The sequence below is a fragment of the Giraffa tippelskirchi genome, chromosome Y, assembly GCF_054371585.1.
Source record: "Giraffa tippelskirchi isolate mGirTip1 chromosome Y, T2T-mGirTip1v1.2.pri, whole genome shotgun sequence".
In the NCBI taxonomy this organism is placed as follows: domain Eukaryota; kingdom Metazoa; phylum Chordata; class Mammalia; order Artiodactyla; family Giraffidae; genus Giraffa; species Giraffa tippelskirchi.
The window spans coordinates 1,023,521-1,039,782 of NC_137290.1; the positions used below are offsets into that span (position 1 = coordinate 1,023,521).

At 48.4% G+C, this 16,262-nt stretch overlaps 2 protein-coding genes across 2 annotated transcripts in view; one reads left to right on the top strand and one right to left on the bottom strand.

Moving 5' to 3' along the window:
• LOC145537805 (acetylserotonin O-methyltransferase) overlaps positions 1-16,262 on the top strand; it is a 119,311-nt gene that overhangs the window by 100,495 nt on the left and 2,554 nt on the right. Inside the window, exon 6 of the mRNA XM_081568677.1 lies at positions 14,071-14,192. Within this exon, the coding sequence (XP_081424803.1) occupies positions 14,071-14,192 (122 nt within the window). The remainder of the gene's footprint in view (positions 1-14,070; positions 14,193-16,262) is intronic.
• LOC145537807 (polyprenol dehydrogenase-like) overlaps positions 4,739-16,262 on the bottom strand; it is a 267,209-nt gene continuing 255,685 nt past the window's right edge. The window contains exons 11-12 of the transcript XR_014076431.1: positions 12,722-12,960; positions 4,739-5,374 (exon numbers count right to left, since the gene is read on the bottom strand). The gene's annotated coding sequence lies outside the window, so the exon portion shown is untranslated. The remainder of the gene's footprint in view (positions 5,375-12,721; positions 12,961-16,262) is intronic.

Here is a 16,262-nt window from a genome sequence, read left to right on the forward strand (position 1 = left end):
CCCTTCACCCCTTGACGGGTGGGCATAACATGGCGATAGTGGAAAGAATCTGCCTGCCAATGCAGAAGACAAGAGAGATGTAGGTTCGATCCTGGGTCAAGAAGATCCCCTGCAGGAGGAAATGGCAACCCACTCCAGTGTTCTTGCCTGGACAATCCCATGGACACAGGAGCGGGCTACAGTCCATGGCATTGTAAAGACTCAGCTATAACGGAAGCGACTTAGCACGCATGAAATAATTCAACCGACATTTCTATTCCATTTCTATTCCATTACGTTCTAATTCAATAATTCCAACCGACTTGAGTTTTCAACACTGAACGCTGCTAGGGCTAACGATGAAGGGCTGAAATGCAATCATTCAAATCATCTGAAATTATAAACAGTGAGAAACGAGGGAAAGACAGCTCAACTTACTTTGCACGTGGACATGTGTGCATTTTCTAAATAAAAGAAGGGGATGTGACTAAACTCAGAATGCACCGTGTCCAGGTACATTTTGGAAACTGCCCTGGGAAGGACTGACATGGAGTGAAGACCCTCGGCTCATGTGGTATCAACATGTGGTTTCTCTGAGAGAAAGCTCGGGAGCAGAAGAAAAACCGCCAAGGGAAAGTCAGTATTTGGAGACGGCCGAACAGGAGCACTGTGTTCCCACAGCTGTGCCTTTCGTTTTTGAAGTCGGCTTGGTTTGCAACATTGTGTTAGTTTCAGATAGGCAGCAAAATGATTCAGTTACACCTACACAGATGTATTCCTCTTCATAGCCTCTTTGAGGATGTTTTATCACAGGAATATTGCATATAGTTCTGTGTGCTATACAGTACAACCGTGTTGTTTATCTAAATACAATAGTTTGTCTGATGGCTGTAATTGACTTTTTTTTTTGCTTTGGGGTATAGCCAGTTAACAATGTTGCTGTGATGGTTTCAGGCAGACAGCAAAGGGACTCAGCCATCCATATACATGTATCCATTCTCCCCCAAACTCCCCTCCCATCCAGGCTGCCATAGGACACTGAACACAGTCCATTGAGTCGGTGATACCATCCAGCCATCACATCCTCTGTTGTCCCCTTCTGCTCCTGCCTCCAATCGTTCCCAGCATCAGGGTCTTTTCCAATGAGTCAGCTCTTTGCAACAGGTGGCCAAAGAATTGGAGCTTCAGCTTCAACATCAGTCCTTCCAATGAACACCCAGGACTGATCTCCTTTAGGATGGACTGGTTGGATCTCCTTGCAGTCCAAGGGACTCTCAAGAGTCTTCTCCAACACCACAGTTCAAAAGCATCAGTTCTCTGGCACTCAGCTTTCTTTATGGTTCAACTCTCACATCCATACATGACCACTGGAAAAACCATAGCCTTGACTAGACGGACCTTTGTTGGCAAAGTAATGTCTCTGCTTTTTCATATGCTGTCTAGGTTGGTCATAACTTTCCTTCCAAGGAGTAAGTGTCTTTTAATTTCATGGCTACAATCACCATCTGCAGTGATTTTGGAGCCCAAGAAAATAAAGAAATAAAGTCTGACACTGTTTCCACTGTTTCCCCATCTATTTGCCATAAAGTGATGGGACCGGATGCCATGATCTTAGTTTTCTGAACGTTGAGCTTTAAGCCAACTTTTTCACTCTCCTCTTTCACCATAAGGGTGGTGTCATCTGCATATCTGAGGTTATTGATATTTCTCCCGGCAATCTTGATTCCAGCTTGTGCTTCATCCAGCCCAGCGTTTCTCATGATGTACTCTGCATATAAGTTAAATAAGCAGGGTGACAATATACAGCCTTGACGTACTCCTTTTCCAATTTGGAACCAGTTTGTTGTTCCATGTCCAGTTTTAACTGTTGCTTCTTGCCCTGCATACAGGTTTCTCAGGAGGCAGGTCAGGTGGCCTGATATTCCCATCTCTTTCTTTCAAAACTTTCCATAGATTGCTGTGATCCACACAGTCAAATGCTTTGGTGTAGTCAATAAAGCAGAATTTTGCTTTAAAAATCAATAAAGCAGGGATTTTGGAGTCCCAGAAAATAAAGCCTGTCACTATTTACATTTTTTGCCGCCTCTACTTGCCATGAAATGATGGGACTGGATGCCAGGATCTTAGTTTTCTGAATGTTGAGTTTTAAGCCAGCTTTTTCACTCTCCTCTTTCACTTTCATCAAGAGGCTCTTTAATTCCTCTTCACTATCTGCCATAAGGGTGGTGTCATCTGCATATCTGAGGTTATTGATCTTTCTCCCGGCAATCTTGATTCCAGCTTGTGCTTCTTCCAGCCCAGCGTTTCTCATGATGTACTCTGCATATAAGTTAAATAAGCAGGGTGACAATATACAGTCTTGATGTACTTCTTTCCCGATTTGGAACCAGTCTGTTGGTCCATGTCCAGTTCTAACTGTAGCTTCCTGACCTGCATACAGATTTCTCAGGAGGCAGGTCAGGTGGTCTGGTATCCCCATCTCCTGAAGAATTTTCCACAGTTTGTTATGATCCACAAAGTCAAAGGCTTTAGCATAGTCAATAAAGCAGAAGGAGATGCTTTTCGGGAACTCTCTTGCTTTTTCTATGATCCAACGGATGTTGGCAATTTGATCCCCGCTTCCTTGGCTTTTTCTAAATCTGGCCTGAACATCTGGAAGTTCTCAGTTCACGTACTGTTGAAGCCTGGCTCGGAGAATTTTCAGCATTACCTTGCTAGCGTTCTCCATGTTAAATATAGCGGTGTGTGCATGTGATGGCTGTATTTTTTCACAGAAATCTTTGAGAACTCACCCAGGGATGGCACCTCAGGTGATCCGTCCGCCTTGTTCAGATGGCCTCATTTCCTCTCCGGAGGCCGCGAGGCAGATGTCGGGGAGGATTAAAAATAAACGAGGCACACCCACGGGAGCAGCTGGGACCTGCAGAGAAAACGCACCCCGTGAGCTGGGCCCCCCCTCCGCCCACCCCAGGCTGATGTCTGCACCCTGAGCTGGTGTCTGCACCCCAGGCTAGTGTCTGCACCCCGGGAGGGAGGCAGCCTTGCTGGTGGGGGAAGATGGGGCTTTGGGAGGGTGAGCAGGAGGGCTTCCAGCCTAGGTCAGTGCCTTCATGAGCCTTCACATCCTGCTCCGAGTTTGACCCGGGATGGATGACTGACCAGGGGTGGGTAGGGCGTGGGGGGTGGTGTTTTCATCCTAAAGCCTGTGCTCCAGGAGTGGTTCAGTGTTTCTTTGCAAGCAGGGCTTTCTGTGGGCAGAGAATAGATACATGTATATGTATGGCGAAGTCCCTTCACTGGTCACCTGAAACCATCACAATGTAGTTAATCGGCTCTACCCCGATACAAAGTGTTTTTCCTGTTAAAAATAAGCTTCCTGGGGAGGGGGAGGAAGGTGTGGCAACCACAGTTAAGGTAACTCCAACAAATAGATTCTAATGTCTTGATGGCAACGTGGGGGTGGGGGTTGGGGAGGCAGGCAAACTTGGGGGTCAAGGAAGGAAAATGTGGGAGACAGGCAGGCAAATGGGGGTGTTCATGTTAGTCGCTCAGTCGTGTCTGACTCTGCGACCCCACGGACTGTAGCCCGCCAGACTCCTCTGTCCGTGGGGATTCTCCAGGCGAGAACACTGGAGTGGGAAGCCTTGCCCTCCTCCAGGGGGTCTTCCCGACCCAGAGACTGAACCTGGGTCTCAAAATTGCAGAGGAGAAAGGCAGGCAAAATGGGGAAAGTGTAGGGAGGGGCCCGTGTAGACACATCCAAGGTCTAGCAGGGCATCCATTCTCCCTACCAACGTGTCACTGGTGGGAACACACTCCCCGCACTTCCTGCCTGGAGCCCGTGACCCCACGGAGACGGGCAGTCAGTCTGGGTCAAGTGTGAGCCTGGCATCCGTGTGTTGCTTCTGCTTTCGAGCCGCCCAGCTGAGAGCGGCTGCAGAGGTAAGAATATCAAAGAGGAGGAAGGAAGGCCGTGAAAGAGCCCAAGATGAGAGGGACTTCCGTGGTGGTCCAGTGGTTTAAGACTTCACCTTCCAGTGCAGGGGATGCGGGTTCAATCCCTGGTCAGGGAAGTAAGATCCTACATGCTGGGAGGTCAAAACAAAACTAGCACATAAGACAGAAGCAATATGGCAACAAATTCAGTAAAGGCTTTAGAAATGGTCCATGTTTAAAAAAAATTAAAAAAAAAAAAAGAAATAAAGCAGGACCCTGACACATATGGAGTATTGCCACTGACCCTTGGTCGGCTCTGGGATCCAGAGCAGTCAAGGTCAGACAGCTAGTGAGGCCAGCTCTGTGTTTGGAGAGGAAAGAGCAGTTGCTCGTGATGGTTGGGAATTCCACCTGTCAAAATCCAGGGCAGGACCGCTTGTCGCCTGTGGCAGAAATGCGGGAGTTTGTTTTAGTTCTCAGTGGGTTTGGTCAGAATATGAGAGCCTCCGATAAGAGACCAGTGCTGTATTTTATATCATATCTGTTCTCCTGAAGGGGAAGTCACTCAGTCATGTCCAGCTGTTTGTGACCCCATGGACTATACAGTCCATGGGATTCTCCAGGCCAGAATACTGGAGTGGGGAGCCTTTCCCTTCCCCCTTCCTTGGGGATCTTCCCAACCCAGGGATTGAACCCAGGTCTCCCACACCGCAGGCATATTCTTTCCCAGCTGAGCCACCAGGGAAGCCCAAGAATCCTGGCGTGGGCAGCCTATCCCTTCTCCAGCGGATCCTCCTGAACCAGGAATCGAACCAGGGTCTCCTGCATTGCAGGCAGATTCTTTACCATCTGAGCCACGAGGGAAACCCATAATACATGTAACATACATACAATTTGCATATGATATGACATAGCATATAATATATAACATAAAATTAAATAAACATCATGTAACCACTTAAACTATGTCGATTCCATCTCAATAAAGCTGGGAAAAACCCCGAAAGCGCTGATATTTAAAAACAAACCAAAAAAGCCAAACAAAATGTTGCATTGGCCAAAAGGTTCCTTCGGGTTTTGAACAAAACGTTTCGGTCAACCCAGCCCAAATGCAAGTCCTGGTACAAGCAGGTGTGATGTCATTTCCCTGGGAAACCCTTGAGCTCCTCACGTCCGAGGAAACAGCTGTCGGTTTCGTGATGCTCACAGAACTGCAGGGAGGGCTCTGGTTTTTGCAACGTGAGCATCAAGGCTGTGGATTCCGCGAGAGGAGACTGCAGGGCAGAGCCGTCATCTCGGTGTGATCTCCCCGGCACGCGCCATCTACTTCTTAGAGGCATGGCTTTCTGTCCGAATCCACGTCTCAGAGAAGTTGCGCTTTCCTGTCTTTGATGCTGAGTCTGGATTTTTCTGAAGGAAACCAGCTGTCTGTCAAGCCTTGTTTAATGTTTCGACATGCCTGCCGGGAGAAAGGAAGGAATAGTGACGGGTTATAGAAAACCTTGGTGGGAAATTAGTTATGACGATAATTCTGTCTGAGGATATGGGTCTACGTACCAGCTATGTCCTGTCTTTTTCCTTTAAACTTTGTATTTTGTATTGGGGTATAGCTGATCCACACTGCTGTGACGGTTTCAGGTGGACAGCAAAGGGACTCCGCCTTACATACACATGTATCCATTCTCCCCCAAACTCCCCTCCCATCCAGGCTCCCACACAACATGGAGCAGAGTTCCCTGGGCTGTCCAGCAGGTCCTTGTTGGTTCTCCATGCTAATCCAGCAGTGTGTCCATGTCCATCTCAAACTCCCTAACTATCCCTTCCCCCATCCTTCCCCCTGGGGACCATAAGGTTATTACAGAGTATTGAGCAGAGTTCCCTGTGCTGGACAGCAGGTCCTTGTTGGTTCTGCATGTTAAATACAGCAGTGTGTCCATGTCCATCCCAGACTCCCTGACTATCCCTTCCCCCATCCTTCCCCCTGGGGACCATAAGGTTATTACAGAGTATTGAGCAGAGTTCTCTGTGCTGTCCAGCAGGTCCTTGTTGGTTCTCCATGTTAAATACAGCAGGGTGTCCATGTCCATCCCAAACTCCCTAACTATCCCTTTCCCCAACCCTAAGCAACCATAAATTCATTCTCAAAGTCTGTGAGTCTCTTTCTCTTTTGTAAGTAAGTTCGTTTGTATCTTTTGGATTGCTCATATAAGGGACATCACAGGATATGTCTCCTTTTCTGTCTGACTTACTTTACTCAGTGTGACCATCTCTAGGTCCATCCATGTTGCTTTTTTATGGCTGTGTAGTATTCCATTGTATATATGAACATCTTCTTTATCCATTCCTGTGTGTATGGACATTTGGGTTGTTTCCATGTCTTGCTGTTATGAACAGTGCTACAACGAATGCTGGGGTGCATATATCTTTTTGGACTGCGTTTTTCTCCAGGTGTAAACCCAGGAGCGAGATTGCAGGGTCACATGGTAGCTCTATTTTAGTTTTGTAAGGAACCTCCATCTTGTTCTTGATTCCAGCTATGTCTCTTCTTGACCGTCTGTGGTCCGCAGAATCATGATCCCCAGAGACGTCCAGTTCCTAAATCCTAAATCCCAGAACGTATGGGTATGTTCCTGGATGTGGCAAAAGGGAATTACAGTGGCAGGTGGACTTTAGGTTGCTCACGAGCTGACCTTAAGGTGGCGCTGATCCTGAATTACCCAGATGGGCTCTGTGTAAGCACAGGGTCCTTAAAAGTGGATGAGGGACGGAGAAGGGAGGGTAGCATGATGTGATGTGTGGACAGGAGCAGCCTTTGTGGGACCAGAGGATGCAGGAAGGGACCACGGAGCTAAGAAATGTGGGTAGTGTCTAGAAGCCAGAAAAGGCAAGGAAAAGATCTCCACTGGTGCTTCTAGAGCGAACCACCCCACTGACACCTGAATTTTAGCTCCGTGACCCATGAGATAATATGCATGCAATAATTTGTTACACAGTCATTGGAAAGAAGTGTACACATAGATGACTCACTAAATCTTTTTTTCAAGGTTTTTGTTGTTGTTGTTGTTACGTGGACCAGTTTATAAAGCCTTCATTGAATTTGTCTTTCTCTGTCTTACTTCACTCAGTATGATCATCACTAGATCTATCCATGCTGCTGCCACTGGCATTGTTTCATTCTTTTTCATGGCTGAGTAATATTCCATTGCATACACGTACCACACCTTCTTCCTCCATTCTTCTGTTGATGGACATTTAAGTTGTTCTCGCATCTTGACTGTCGTCAGTAGTGCTGCTATGAACACTGGGGTGCATGTATTTTTTTTGAATATATAGTTTTGTCCGAATATATGCCCAGGAGTGAAATTGCTGGATCGTACATATGGTAGTTCTGTGTTTAGTGCTTTAAAGACCCTCCATCCTGTTCTCCATAGTGGTTGCACCAATTTTCAGTGACACCAACAGTGTACCACAGTTCTCTTTTCTCCACACCTTCTCCGGCATTTCTTCTCTGCAGATTTTTTGACAACGGCCATTCAGACTGGTGTGAGGTGATACCTTAGTGTACTTTTGAGCTGAATTTCTTATAAGTATGTATGATGAGTGTCCTTTTATGACCCTATTGACCACCTGTATGTCTTCTTTGGGGCTTCCCTGGTGGCTCTGATGGTAAAGAATCCGCCTACAATGCAGGAGACCCCGGTTTGATTCCTGGGTCGGGAAGATCCGCTGGAGAAGGGCTAGGCTACCCACTCAAGGATTCTTGGGCTTCCCCTGAGGCTCAGCTGGGAAAGAATCCGCCTGCAATGTAGGAGACCTAGTTTCAATCCCTGGGTTGGGAAGATCTCCTGGAGAAGGGAAAGGCTCCCCACTCCAGTATCCTGGCCTGGAGAATTCCATGGACTGTAGAGTCCGTGGCGTCACAAAGAGTCAGACACGACTGAGCGACTTTCACTTTCAAGTCTTCTTTGGACCTAAATGATTAGTTAGGTCTTCTGCCCACTTTTCCCCCCAAAGTTTATTGCAAATTTTTTTTCTTTTCTTTTGGCTGTTCTTCGTATGCCGACGTCTCTGTGGTTGTGGCCACCAGAGGCTCCTCTCTAGTTGGGGGCTCCTCTCTAGTTGGGGGCTCCTCTCTAGTTGGGGGCTCCTCTCTAGTTGGGGGCTCCTCTCTAGTTGGGGGCTCCTCTCTAGTTGGGGGCTCCTCTCTAGTTGGGGGCTCCTCTCTAGTTGGGGGCTCCTCTGTAGTTGGGGGCTCCTCTCTAGTTGGGGGCTCCTCTCTAGTTGGGGGCTCCTCTCTAGTTGGGGTGCACGGGCTTCTCATTGTGATGGTCTCCTCTGTTGCAGACCACGGGCTCTAGGGCTCACGGGCTTAAGTAACTGTGGCATGCAGGCTTCGCTGACCCTTGGCATACGCAATCTTCTCGGACCAGGATTCGAACCTGTGTATCCTGTGTTGGCAGGCGGACTCTTATCCACCGGGCCACCACGGAAGCTAGAGCATGGCCTGCTAACCTGACATTTTTCTTCCTTCCCCAAAGGACCAATTTTGTCTCTGTGGCCCCCTTTGCACTCCCTATAAGGAGCAAAGACTCTTAGTGAAATCCATGGACATTTCCTAAACTCGGGGAAGCTGGAGTTGCCATCCTCCCGTGTCACTTTTCGGGTTTATGTGACAGACAAGGACCGTTTTTCGGTTCCCATCGTCTGTGCTGTGCTGGCTTTAAGAGATCCCAAGAGTGACAGCTTCGGACAGACTCCTCGCTGATGCTGAGCGGCTGGGATGCGGGTGTCCAGCTGGCTTGCGGCGTCTCTTGCCTTCAAAGCCGCCTCGCCGAAAAAGCCCGATGCCCAGGGGACCGGGATCAGTCCCGGTTGCAGAGGAACATTAATTAAAAGTCAGCCCTGATGTGCACACCTCGCTGTGTCCCGTCCCCGCACGGAGGATGCTTTTAATCACGCGCGGTTCTGCCGTATCCGCGGTGACCCATTTCACAGCATGTCATGCTGCAAGCCGCCGAGTCTCCGCCAGCTGGAAGGAGCGAGTAATAAAATGTTCTGGAGTCATGCAGAGGGGGTAGGGTTTTGACCTCTGAGAGCCTGCAATCCTACTTCTGGCTCTGCTGTCCCCCTTAGCTGGGGTGTCTTCTCGGAGACCCTAAACATCGCTGAACCCAAGATCCCCCCTCTATAGGATGGAGAGCACAATCATTAGCTTCAGGCTTCCAAAAAGGATTAAAGCTGGGCTTCCCTGCTGGCTCCGTGGGAAAGAATCTGCCTGTCAATGCAGGGAACACAGGTTCCAGCCCTAGATATGAGAGCATCCATCACACGCCGTGGAGGAACGAAGCCCATGCACCACAACTATTTAACTTAAAACTTTTTTCAATGGAAGGATAATTGCCTTGCAGTATTGTGTGGGTTTCTGCCGTACATCCACATGAATCAGCCATAGGTTTACCCACGTCCCCTCCCTCTTGAACCTCCCTGCCACCTCCCACCCCATCCCACCCCTCTAGCTTGTCCCAGAGCCCCCGTTTGAGTTCCCCGAGGCATACAGCAAATTCCCACTGGCTCTCTATTTTACATCAGTTCAGTCGCTCAGTCGTGTCTGACTCTCTGTGACCCCATGGACTGCAGCATGCCAGGCTTCCCTTTCCGACCAACTCCCAGAGCTTGCTCAAACCCATGTCCATCGAGTCGGTGATGCCATCCAACTGTCTCATCCTCTGTCGTCCCCTTCTCCTCCTGCCCCCAATCCTTCCCAGCATCAGGGTCTTTTCCAGTGAGTCAGCTCTTTGCAACAGGTGGCCAAAGGATTGGAGTTGCAGCTTCAGCATCAGTCCTTCCAATGAATATTCAGGACTCATTTCCTTTAGGATGGACTGGTTTGGTCTCCTTGCAGTCCAAGGGACTCTTTCAAGAGTCCTCTCCAACACCACAGCTCAAAAGCATCCATTCTTTGGCGCTCAGCTTTCTTTATGGTCCAACTCTCACATCCATACATGACTCCTGGAAAAACCATAGCTTTGGCTAGACGGACCTTTGTTGGCAAAGTGATGTCTCTGGTTTTTAATGGGATGTACGTGTCTGTGTGTGTGTGTGTGTGTTTCTCAGATGCTGCAGTGATAGACTTCATCTGCCGATGCAGGAGGTGAAGGTTCCATCTCTGACTTGAGGAGAGTCTCTGGAGTAGGAAATGGCAACCCTATACTTCTTAAGAATCTTTCCCACTATAAGTTATTACAAGATATTGCAGAGTCTCCTGTGCTGTACAGGAGGTTCCTGCTGGCAGTCTATTTTAGACAGAGTATTGTGTGTGTGTTACAAATTCCTGAGTTACCTCTCCTTCCTCTTTTGATAATCATAGGTTTATTTTCTGTCTCTGTGAGTCTCTGTGTGTTTCGCAGATAAGGTCACTTATCTTCATTTTTAGATTCCCCATATACACGATACCATATGCTGTTTGTCTTTCTGTGACTCACGCAGTATGACACTCTCTGGGTCCATCCATGTGGCTGCTGATGGCGTTATTTTACCCCCTTTTATGGCTGAGTAATATTCCATTGTATATACGTATCACATCTCCTTTATCCATTCATCTCTTGATGCACACTCGAGTTGCTTCCACGTCTTGCTGATTGTAAATAGTGCTGCTATGAATATTGGGGGAGGGGTTCGTGGACTTTTTTAAAAAAAGTAATTCAGTGGTTTTTAGTATATTCACAAAATTATGCAAATATCACCACAGCTAGTTTTAGAAGATTCTAATCATCCCCCAAAGAAACTCGGGACCTACTAAGAAGTCATTCCCCCGCCCCTTGCCGCCTTTAGACCACTAATTTACTAATTTACTGTTTCTATAGCTTTGCTTTTTCTAGACATTTCACAGTGACTCACAGAGTATGTCATCCTGTGTGGCTGGCCTGCCAGCATGATGTTTTCAAAACGTATCCATGTTGTAGCATACAACAGGGCTTCATTCCCTTTTCTTAACTTTTAATTTTGTATTGGGGCATAGCCGACTAACAGCGTTGTGACAGTTTGCAGGTGAACACTGGAGGGACTCAGCCATCCGTATACATGTGTCCATTCTCCCCCAAACTCCCCTCCCATCCAGGCGGCCATATGACCGTGAGCAGAGTTCCCTGTGCTGGACAGCAGGTCCTTGTTAGTTCTCCATGTTCAATACAGCAGTGTGTACATTTCGTTCCTTTTACTGAAAGTATTTCATGATGTAATTATAGCACCTTTTACTGACCCATTCATCAGTGGTTGGATATTTGGGTTGTTTCTATTTTTTCATGATTATGAGTCAGTGGCTATGAATATCCATGCACAGGTCTTTGGGTAAACACGTGTTCGTTTTTCTTGGGTACAGAAAGAGAGGTGGAATTGATGGGTCACATGGTAACTCTGTGTTAAAACCTATGCCAAATGGCTTTCCAGAGTGGTGCACAATTTTATATTCAGACAAGCACTACGAGGTCTCCAATTTCTCTACCGTAATACTTGTTAATACCTGCTTTTATTATGGCCGTTCTAGTGTGTGTGTGGAGGGGTATCTCACGGTAGCTATGCATTTCCTTGGTAGCGAACGTCTTTTTACTTGCTTACTGGCTCTTCTTTTATCTGGAGAAATGTCCATCCGTATTGTTTTTTGATGCACACCATTTTTAAAGTGTTCCTTGAATTTGTTACAATATTGCTTCTGTTTTATGTTCTGGGTTTTTTGGCCACGAGTCACGTGAGACCTTAGCGCCCTGTATGAGTTCTTTGCATATTCTTGGTAGAAGTCATGTATCACATATATGATTTATGAACCTTTCTCCCCATTACATGGGTTGGCTTTTCATTTCCTTGATGGTGATCTTGGAAGCACGTTTTGTTACCCATCTTTCTTTTCTTTGTTCTAATTGTTTGGGTTTGGGGGCATATCTTTGAAACCACGGCCCAATCCAAGACTGTGAAGGGTTATGCCAATGTTCACCTAAGCATTTTATTATATTGTGACTATACATGTAGATCAGAGATCCATTTTGAGGTAGTATCTGTATATGGTATAAAGTAGGGGTTCAACCTCATTTTGTGTGAGTATGCAGATAAACAATTATTTCTGAACCATTTAAACAATGTTTATTGAAGTATAGTTGATGTACAATGTTGTGTTAATTTATGCTCTGCAGCAAAATGAATCAGTTATACATAGACATGTATCCTTCTGGTCGAAGCTATGGTTTTTCCAGTGGTCATGTGTGGATGTGAGAGTTGGACCATAAAGAAAGCTGAGCGCCAAAGAATTGATGCTTTTGAACTGTGGTGTTGGAGAAGACTCTTGAGAGTCCCTTGGACAGCAAGGAGATCCAGCCAGTCCATCCTAAAGGAGATCAGTCCTGGGTGTTCACTGGAAGAACTGATGCTGAAGCTGAAACTTGAATGGTTTGTCCACCTGATGTGAAGAACTGACTTATGTGAAAAGACCTTGATGCTGGGAAAGACTGAAGGCAGGAGGAGAAGGGGATGACAGAGGATGAGATGGTTGGATGGCATCACTGACTCAATGGATGTGAGTTTGAGCCAGCTCCAGGAGCTGGTGATGGACAGGGAGGCCTGGAGTGCTGACGTCCAGGGGGTCGCAAAGAGTCGGACATGACTGAGCGACTGAACTGAACTCTTGTTTAGATTCTCGTCCCCTATAGATCATTACAGAGTATTGAGTAGAGTTCTCTGAGCTGTTCAGTAGCTCCTTATTATCTATTTTCTATATAGTACTGTGTATATGTCCATCTCCTAATGAATTCCTACCCACCTTTTTCCTCTGGTAACCAGAAGTTTGTTTTCTACGTCTGTGAGTGTATGTCCTGTGTCTGTAGGTAAGTTCATTGGTGGCACATTTTAGACTTTGTGAGAAAAATCTCTGAGGCCGGAGGGGAGGAGGGGAAGGTCGGTGAGCGGCCGTCCGACAACCTTGAGGGGTTCCATTCCGTCAGCCCCGCCCTGGGGTCCTCACGTGGCGATGCGTCCTGACTTTCAGCGGCCGTTGACTCTCTAGGGGAAATATCAGAGAACTCATATCAGACAGTACCATTTCCTGGTTCCCCGCGCACCCCCCAGAACATCAGAGAGCGTGATCAGTAGCTTTATATTGTAAGAGAGGCACTTGAATACGTCCTGATGCTAATCATTTCATTATTCTTTTTGTTTGTTTGTTTTATTCACTCAAGTGCTTGACTCACAAGTGACCAGGCTGGGCTGAATTGGCTTCTCTATTTTAACAGTTTTCTTTCTTTGCTTTCGGCTGTACTGAATCTTCCTTGCTGCAACGGCTTGTGACTGTGGTGGGTCCTCTTTTTGCAGAGCTCAGGGTCAGTGGTTGGGGCACACGGGCTCAATGGCCCCGAGGTACGAGGGATCTTCCCCACCCGGGGATCGAACCCGTGTCCCCTACATTGGCCGGAGGATTCTCCGCCTCTGGACCACCAGAGAAGCCCTGCATCTCTCGTTTAGAAAGCGCCTTTTTCACGTCACCATTATGCCCATCGATAGTGGGGTCTTTCTGAACACCAGTGTTACCAGCTGTATCAAAGTTAGTCCTCTCCTTTTCCCCCACTCTGCCTGTCTTCCATTAACTTCTGCAGTTTCAGTTTTGCCATATGTTTCAAAGTCATCTCTCGAATTATAGTGTACTGTATCATTCTGTATGGATGCGAGAGCTGGACTATAAAGAAAGCTGAGCGCCGAAGAATGGATGCTTTTGAACTGTGGTGTTGGAGAAGACTCTTGAGAGTCCCTTGGGCTGCAAGGAGATCCAACCAGTCCATCCTAAAGGAAATTGATCCTGAATATTCATTGGAAGGACTGATGCTGAAGCTGAAGCTTCAATCCTTTGGCCACCTGATGTGAAGAGCTGACTCACTGGAAAAGACCCTGATGCTGGGAAAGATTGAGGGCAGGAGGAGAAGGGGACGACAGAGGATGAGATGGTTGGATGGCATCACTGACTCGATGGACATGAGTTTGGGTAAGCTCCGGGAGTTGGTGATGGACAGGGAGGCCTGGTGTGCTGCAGTCCATGGGGTTGCAAGGAGTTGGACACAACTGAGGGACTGAACTGAACTGTATCATTTGTAACACCACTGACACACACCGTCTTCACAGGTAGACGGTCATGTGGGCGTTAGCAGACCCTCTGTACAAACAGCTGTCTTTGGTTCCACCAGACACCGGTCAACCTTGTGGGGTCACCTGCACGTTCCTGTGTCCACACCTTGCAAACAAAGGTAAGTCACAAAGCCAAAGCCCGTGCTAAGTCTGGTCCAGGGCCTCTCTCATCCCCACACAATCTGTAAGTACACCTCATCTTCCAGAATGTTCTCTTAAGCGCTTGACCGTAGTTGCAAAGCTCTGATCGCTAATAATCAGGTTTTTTGTTTTTTTTTTAAATAAGAGGAATTTGCTGTTTGGCTCAGGAAACTCAAACGGGGGCTCTGTATCAAACTAGAGGGGTGGGATGGGGCGGGAGATGGGAGGGAGGGTCAAAAGGGAGGGGATATGTGTATACCTTTGGCTGATTCATGTTGAGGTTTGACTGAAAACAGCAAAATTCTGTAAAGCAATTGTACTTCAATAAGAAAAAAAATTAACAAAGAACATAAATGCAAAAACGAAAACAACAAAATTCTGTAAAGCAATTATCCTTCGATAAAAAAAATAAATTAAAAAAAGAACATAAACGCAAAAAAAAAAAGATGACGTATGTCGCAGGTGCTGAGGGGACACCATCTGATGTCCCACATGGCTGCATTTTTTTCCCGTCTCGGGGAGCTCTGTTTTTCAGCTTCTGTCTCTCTCTGTCTGTCTGTCTGCTTCGTTGTCTCTGGTTCTGTACGCGTCTGCCTCTCGGTCAGGCTCTCTGTCGCTCCGCTGGTCTCTGTGTCTCCCTGTCTGTGTGTCGGTCTGTCTGCCTGCTTCAGTCTGTCCCCTGACCTCCTGTGCGTCTCTCTGCGCCTCTGTCTATGCGTGTCCCCTCTCTCTGCCGGCCTCTGTCTTTGTGCCCGTCTCTCTCCATCCGTCTCTGCCTCGCCGTCTCTCTCTGCCTTGCCATCTCGTCTCCCTGATTCTCTCTGCTCGTCTCCCTGCCTCCCTGCTGCTGTTTGAGACGCATTTATTTCTCTGACTCGCTCTGTCGGGCCGCGTCTCTCTCGTTGTCTCTCTGCTTTTGGGCCTCATTCTGATTCTCCGTCTCGCGCTCTGGTTTTCTCTCTGTGTGTCTGACCCTCCGTCTCTCCCTGGCTGTCTGTCTCTCCGAGCCTCCTTCCCTGTCTCTCTGATCCAGGTCTCCCGCTCTGTCTGTCTGTACCCCTGTCTCTCTGTCTGTCTGACTCTGTCTCTTGACTTCCCCGTCTCTCCTCTTCCGCGTGTCTCTGTCTCTGCTCCTGCCTCCGCTTCTCTCTCCGCGGATCAGATCGCGGTCCCTCTCCCTGGGCTTCCGGCCGGCCTTCTGCTCACGCCTGGGTCTCTCTGCTGCCCTGTGTCTCTCTGCATCTCGCTCCCCGTCTGCCTCTTTCCTTCTGTGTCTGGCTGGCTGCGTCCGTCGATACTGCTCCCTGGCTGGCCCTTCCCCTGCTTCTCTGCTTGTGTCTGAGTCTCCGTCTCTCTGCGTCTCCGTCTGCGCCCGCCTTCAGCCCTGCCCTCCTGCCCTCCCTCGGTCTCTCTAGATGACACTTCCCTCTGTCCGCCTGTCTCCCTCTGACCCTGGCTCTCCTTCCTCTGACTCTTTCTGTGCATCCTCCTCTCTGTTTATCCCTCTCCCTGCTCTCCTGTCTGCCTGCCTCTCGGCGTCTTTCTCTCTTTGCTTCTGTCTCGCTGTCTGTCTGCTGCTCTCTCTGTCTGTTTTCTCACCTCCCTCCCCTCTGCTCCGTCTCCCCTGGATTCCCTCGCTGTCTCTGAGTCTCCGCTTCTATTCCTCCAACCTCGCTGCCCCGTCTGCACGCCTGTCTCCGTCTCCTTCCGCCTGTCTCCGTCTCCTTCCGCCTGTCTCCGTCTCCTTCCGCCTGTCTCCGTCTCCTTCCGCCTGTCTCCGTCTCCTTCCCCGTCTCCTTCCGCCTGTCTCCTTCCGCCTGTCTCCTTCCGCCTGTCTCCGTCCGCCTGTCTCCGTCCGCCTCTCTCCGTCTCTGCCCCCCTCAGATCTCTCTGACGCTCCCTCCTCTCCGTCTCCGCGTCTCCCTCTCCCTGTGTCTGTCTGCACGCCCCGGTCTCTGTCTCTTGTCTGCGTTTGCTTCCGTCTCTGCGTCTCTCTCTCAGCCTGCGTCTCTGCTGGTCTCCATCACTCCCTGTGTCTCTCCCGATCT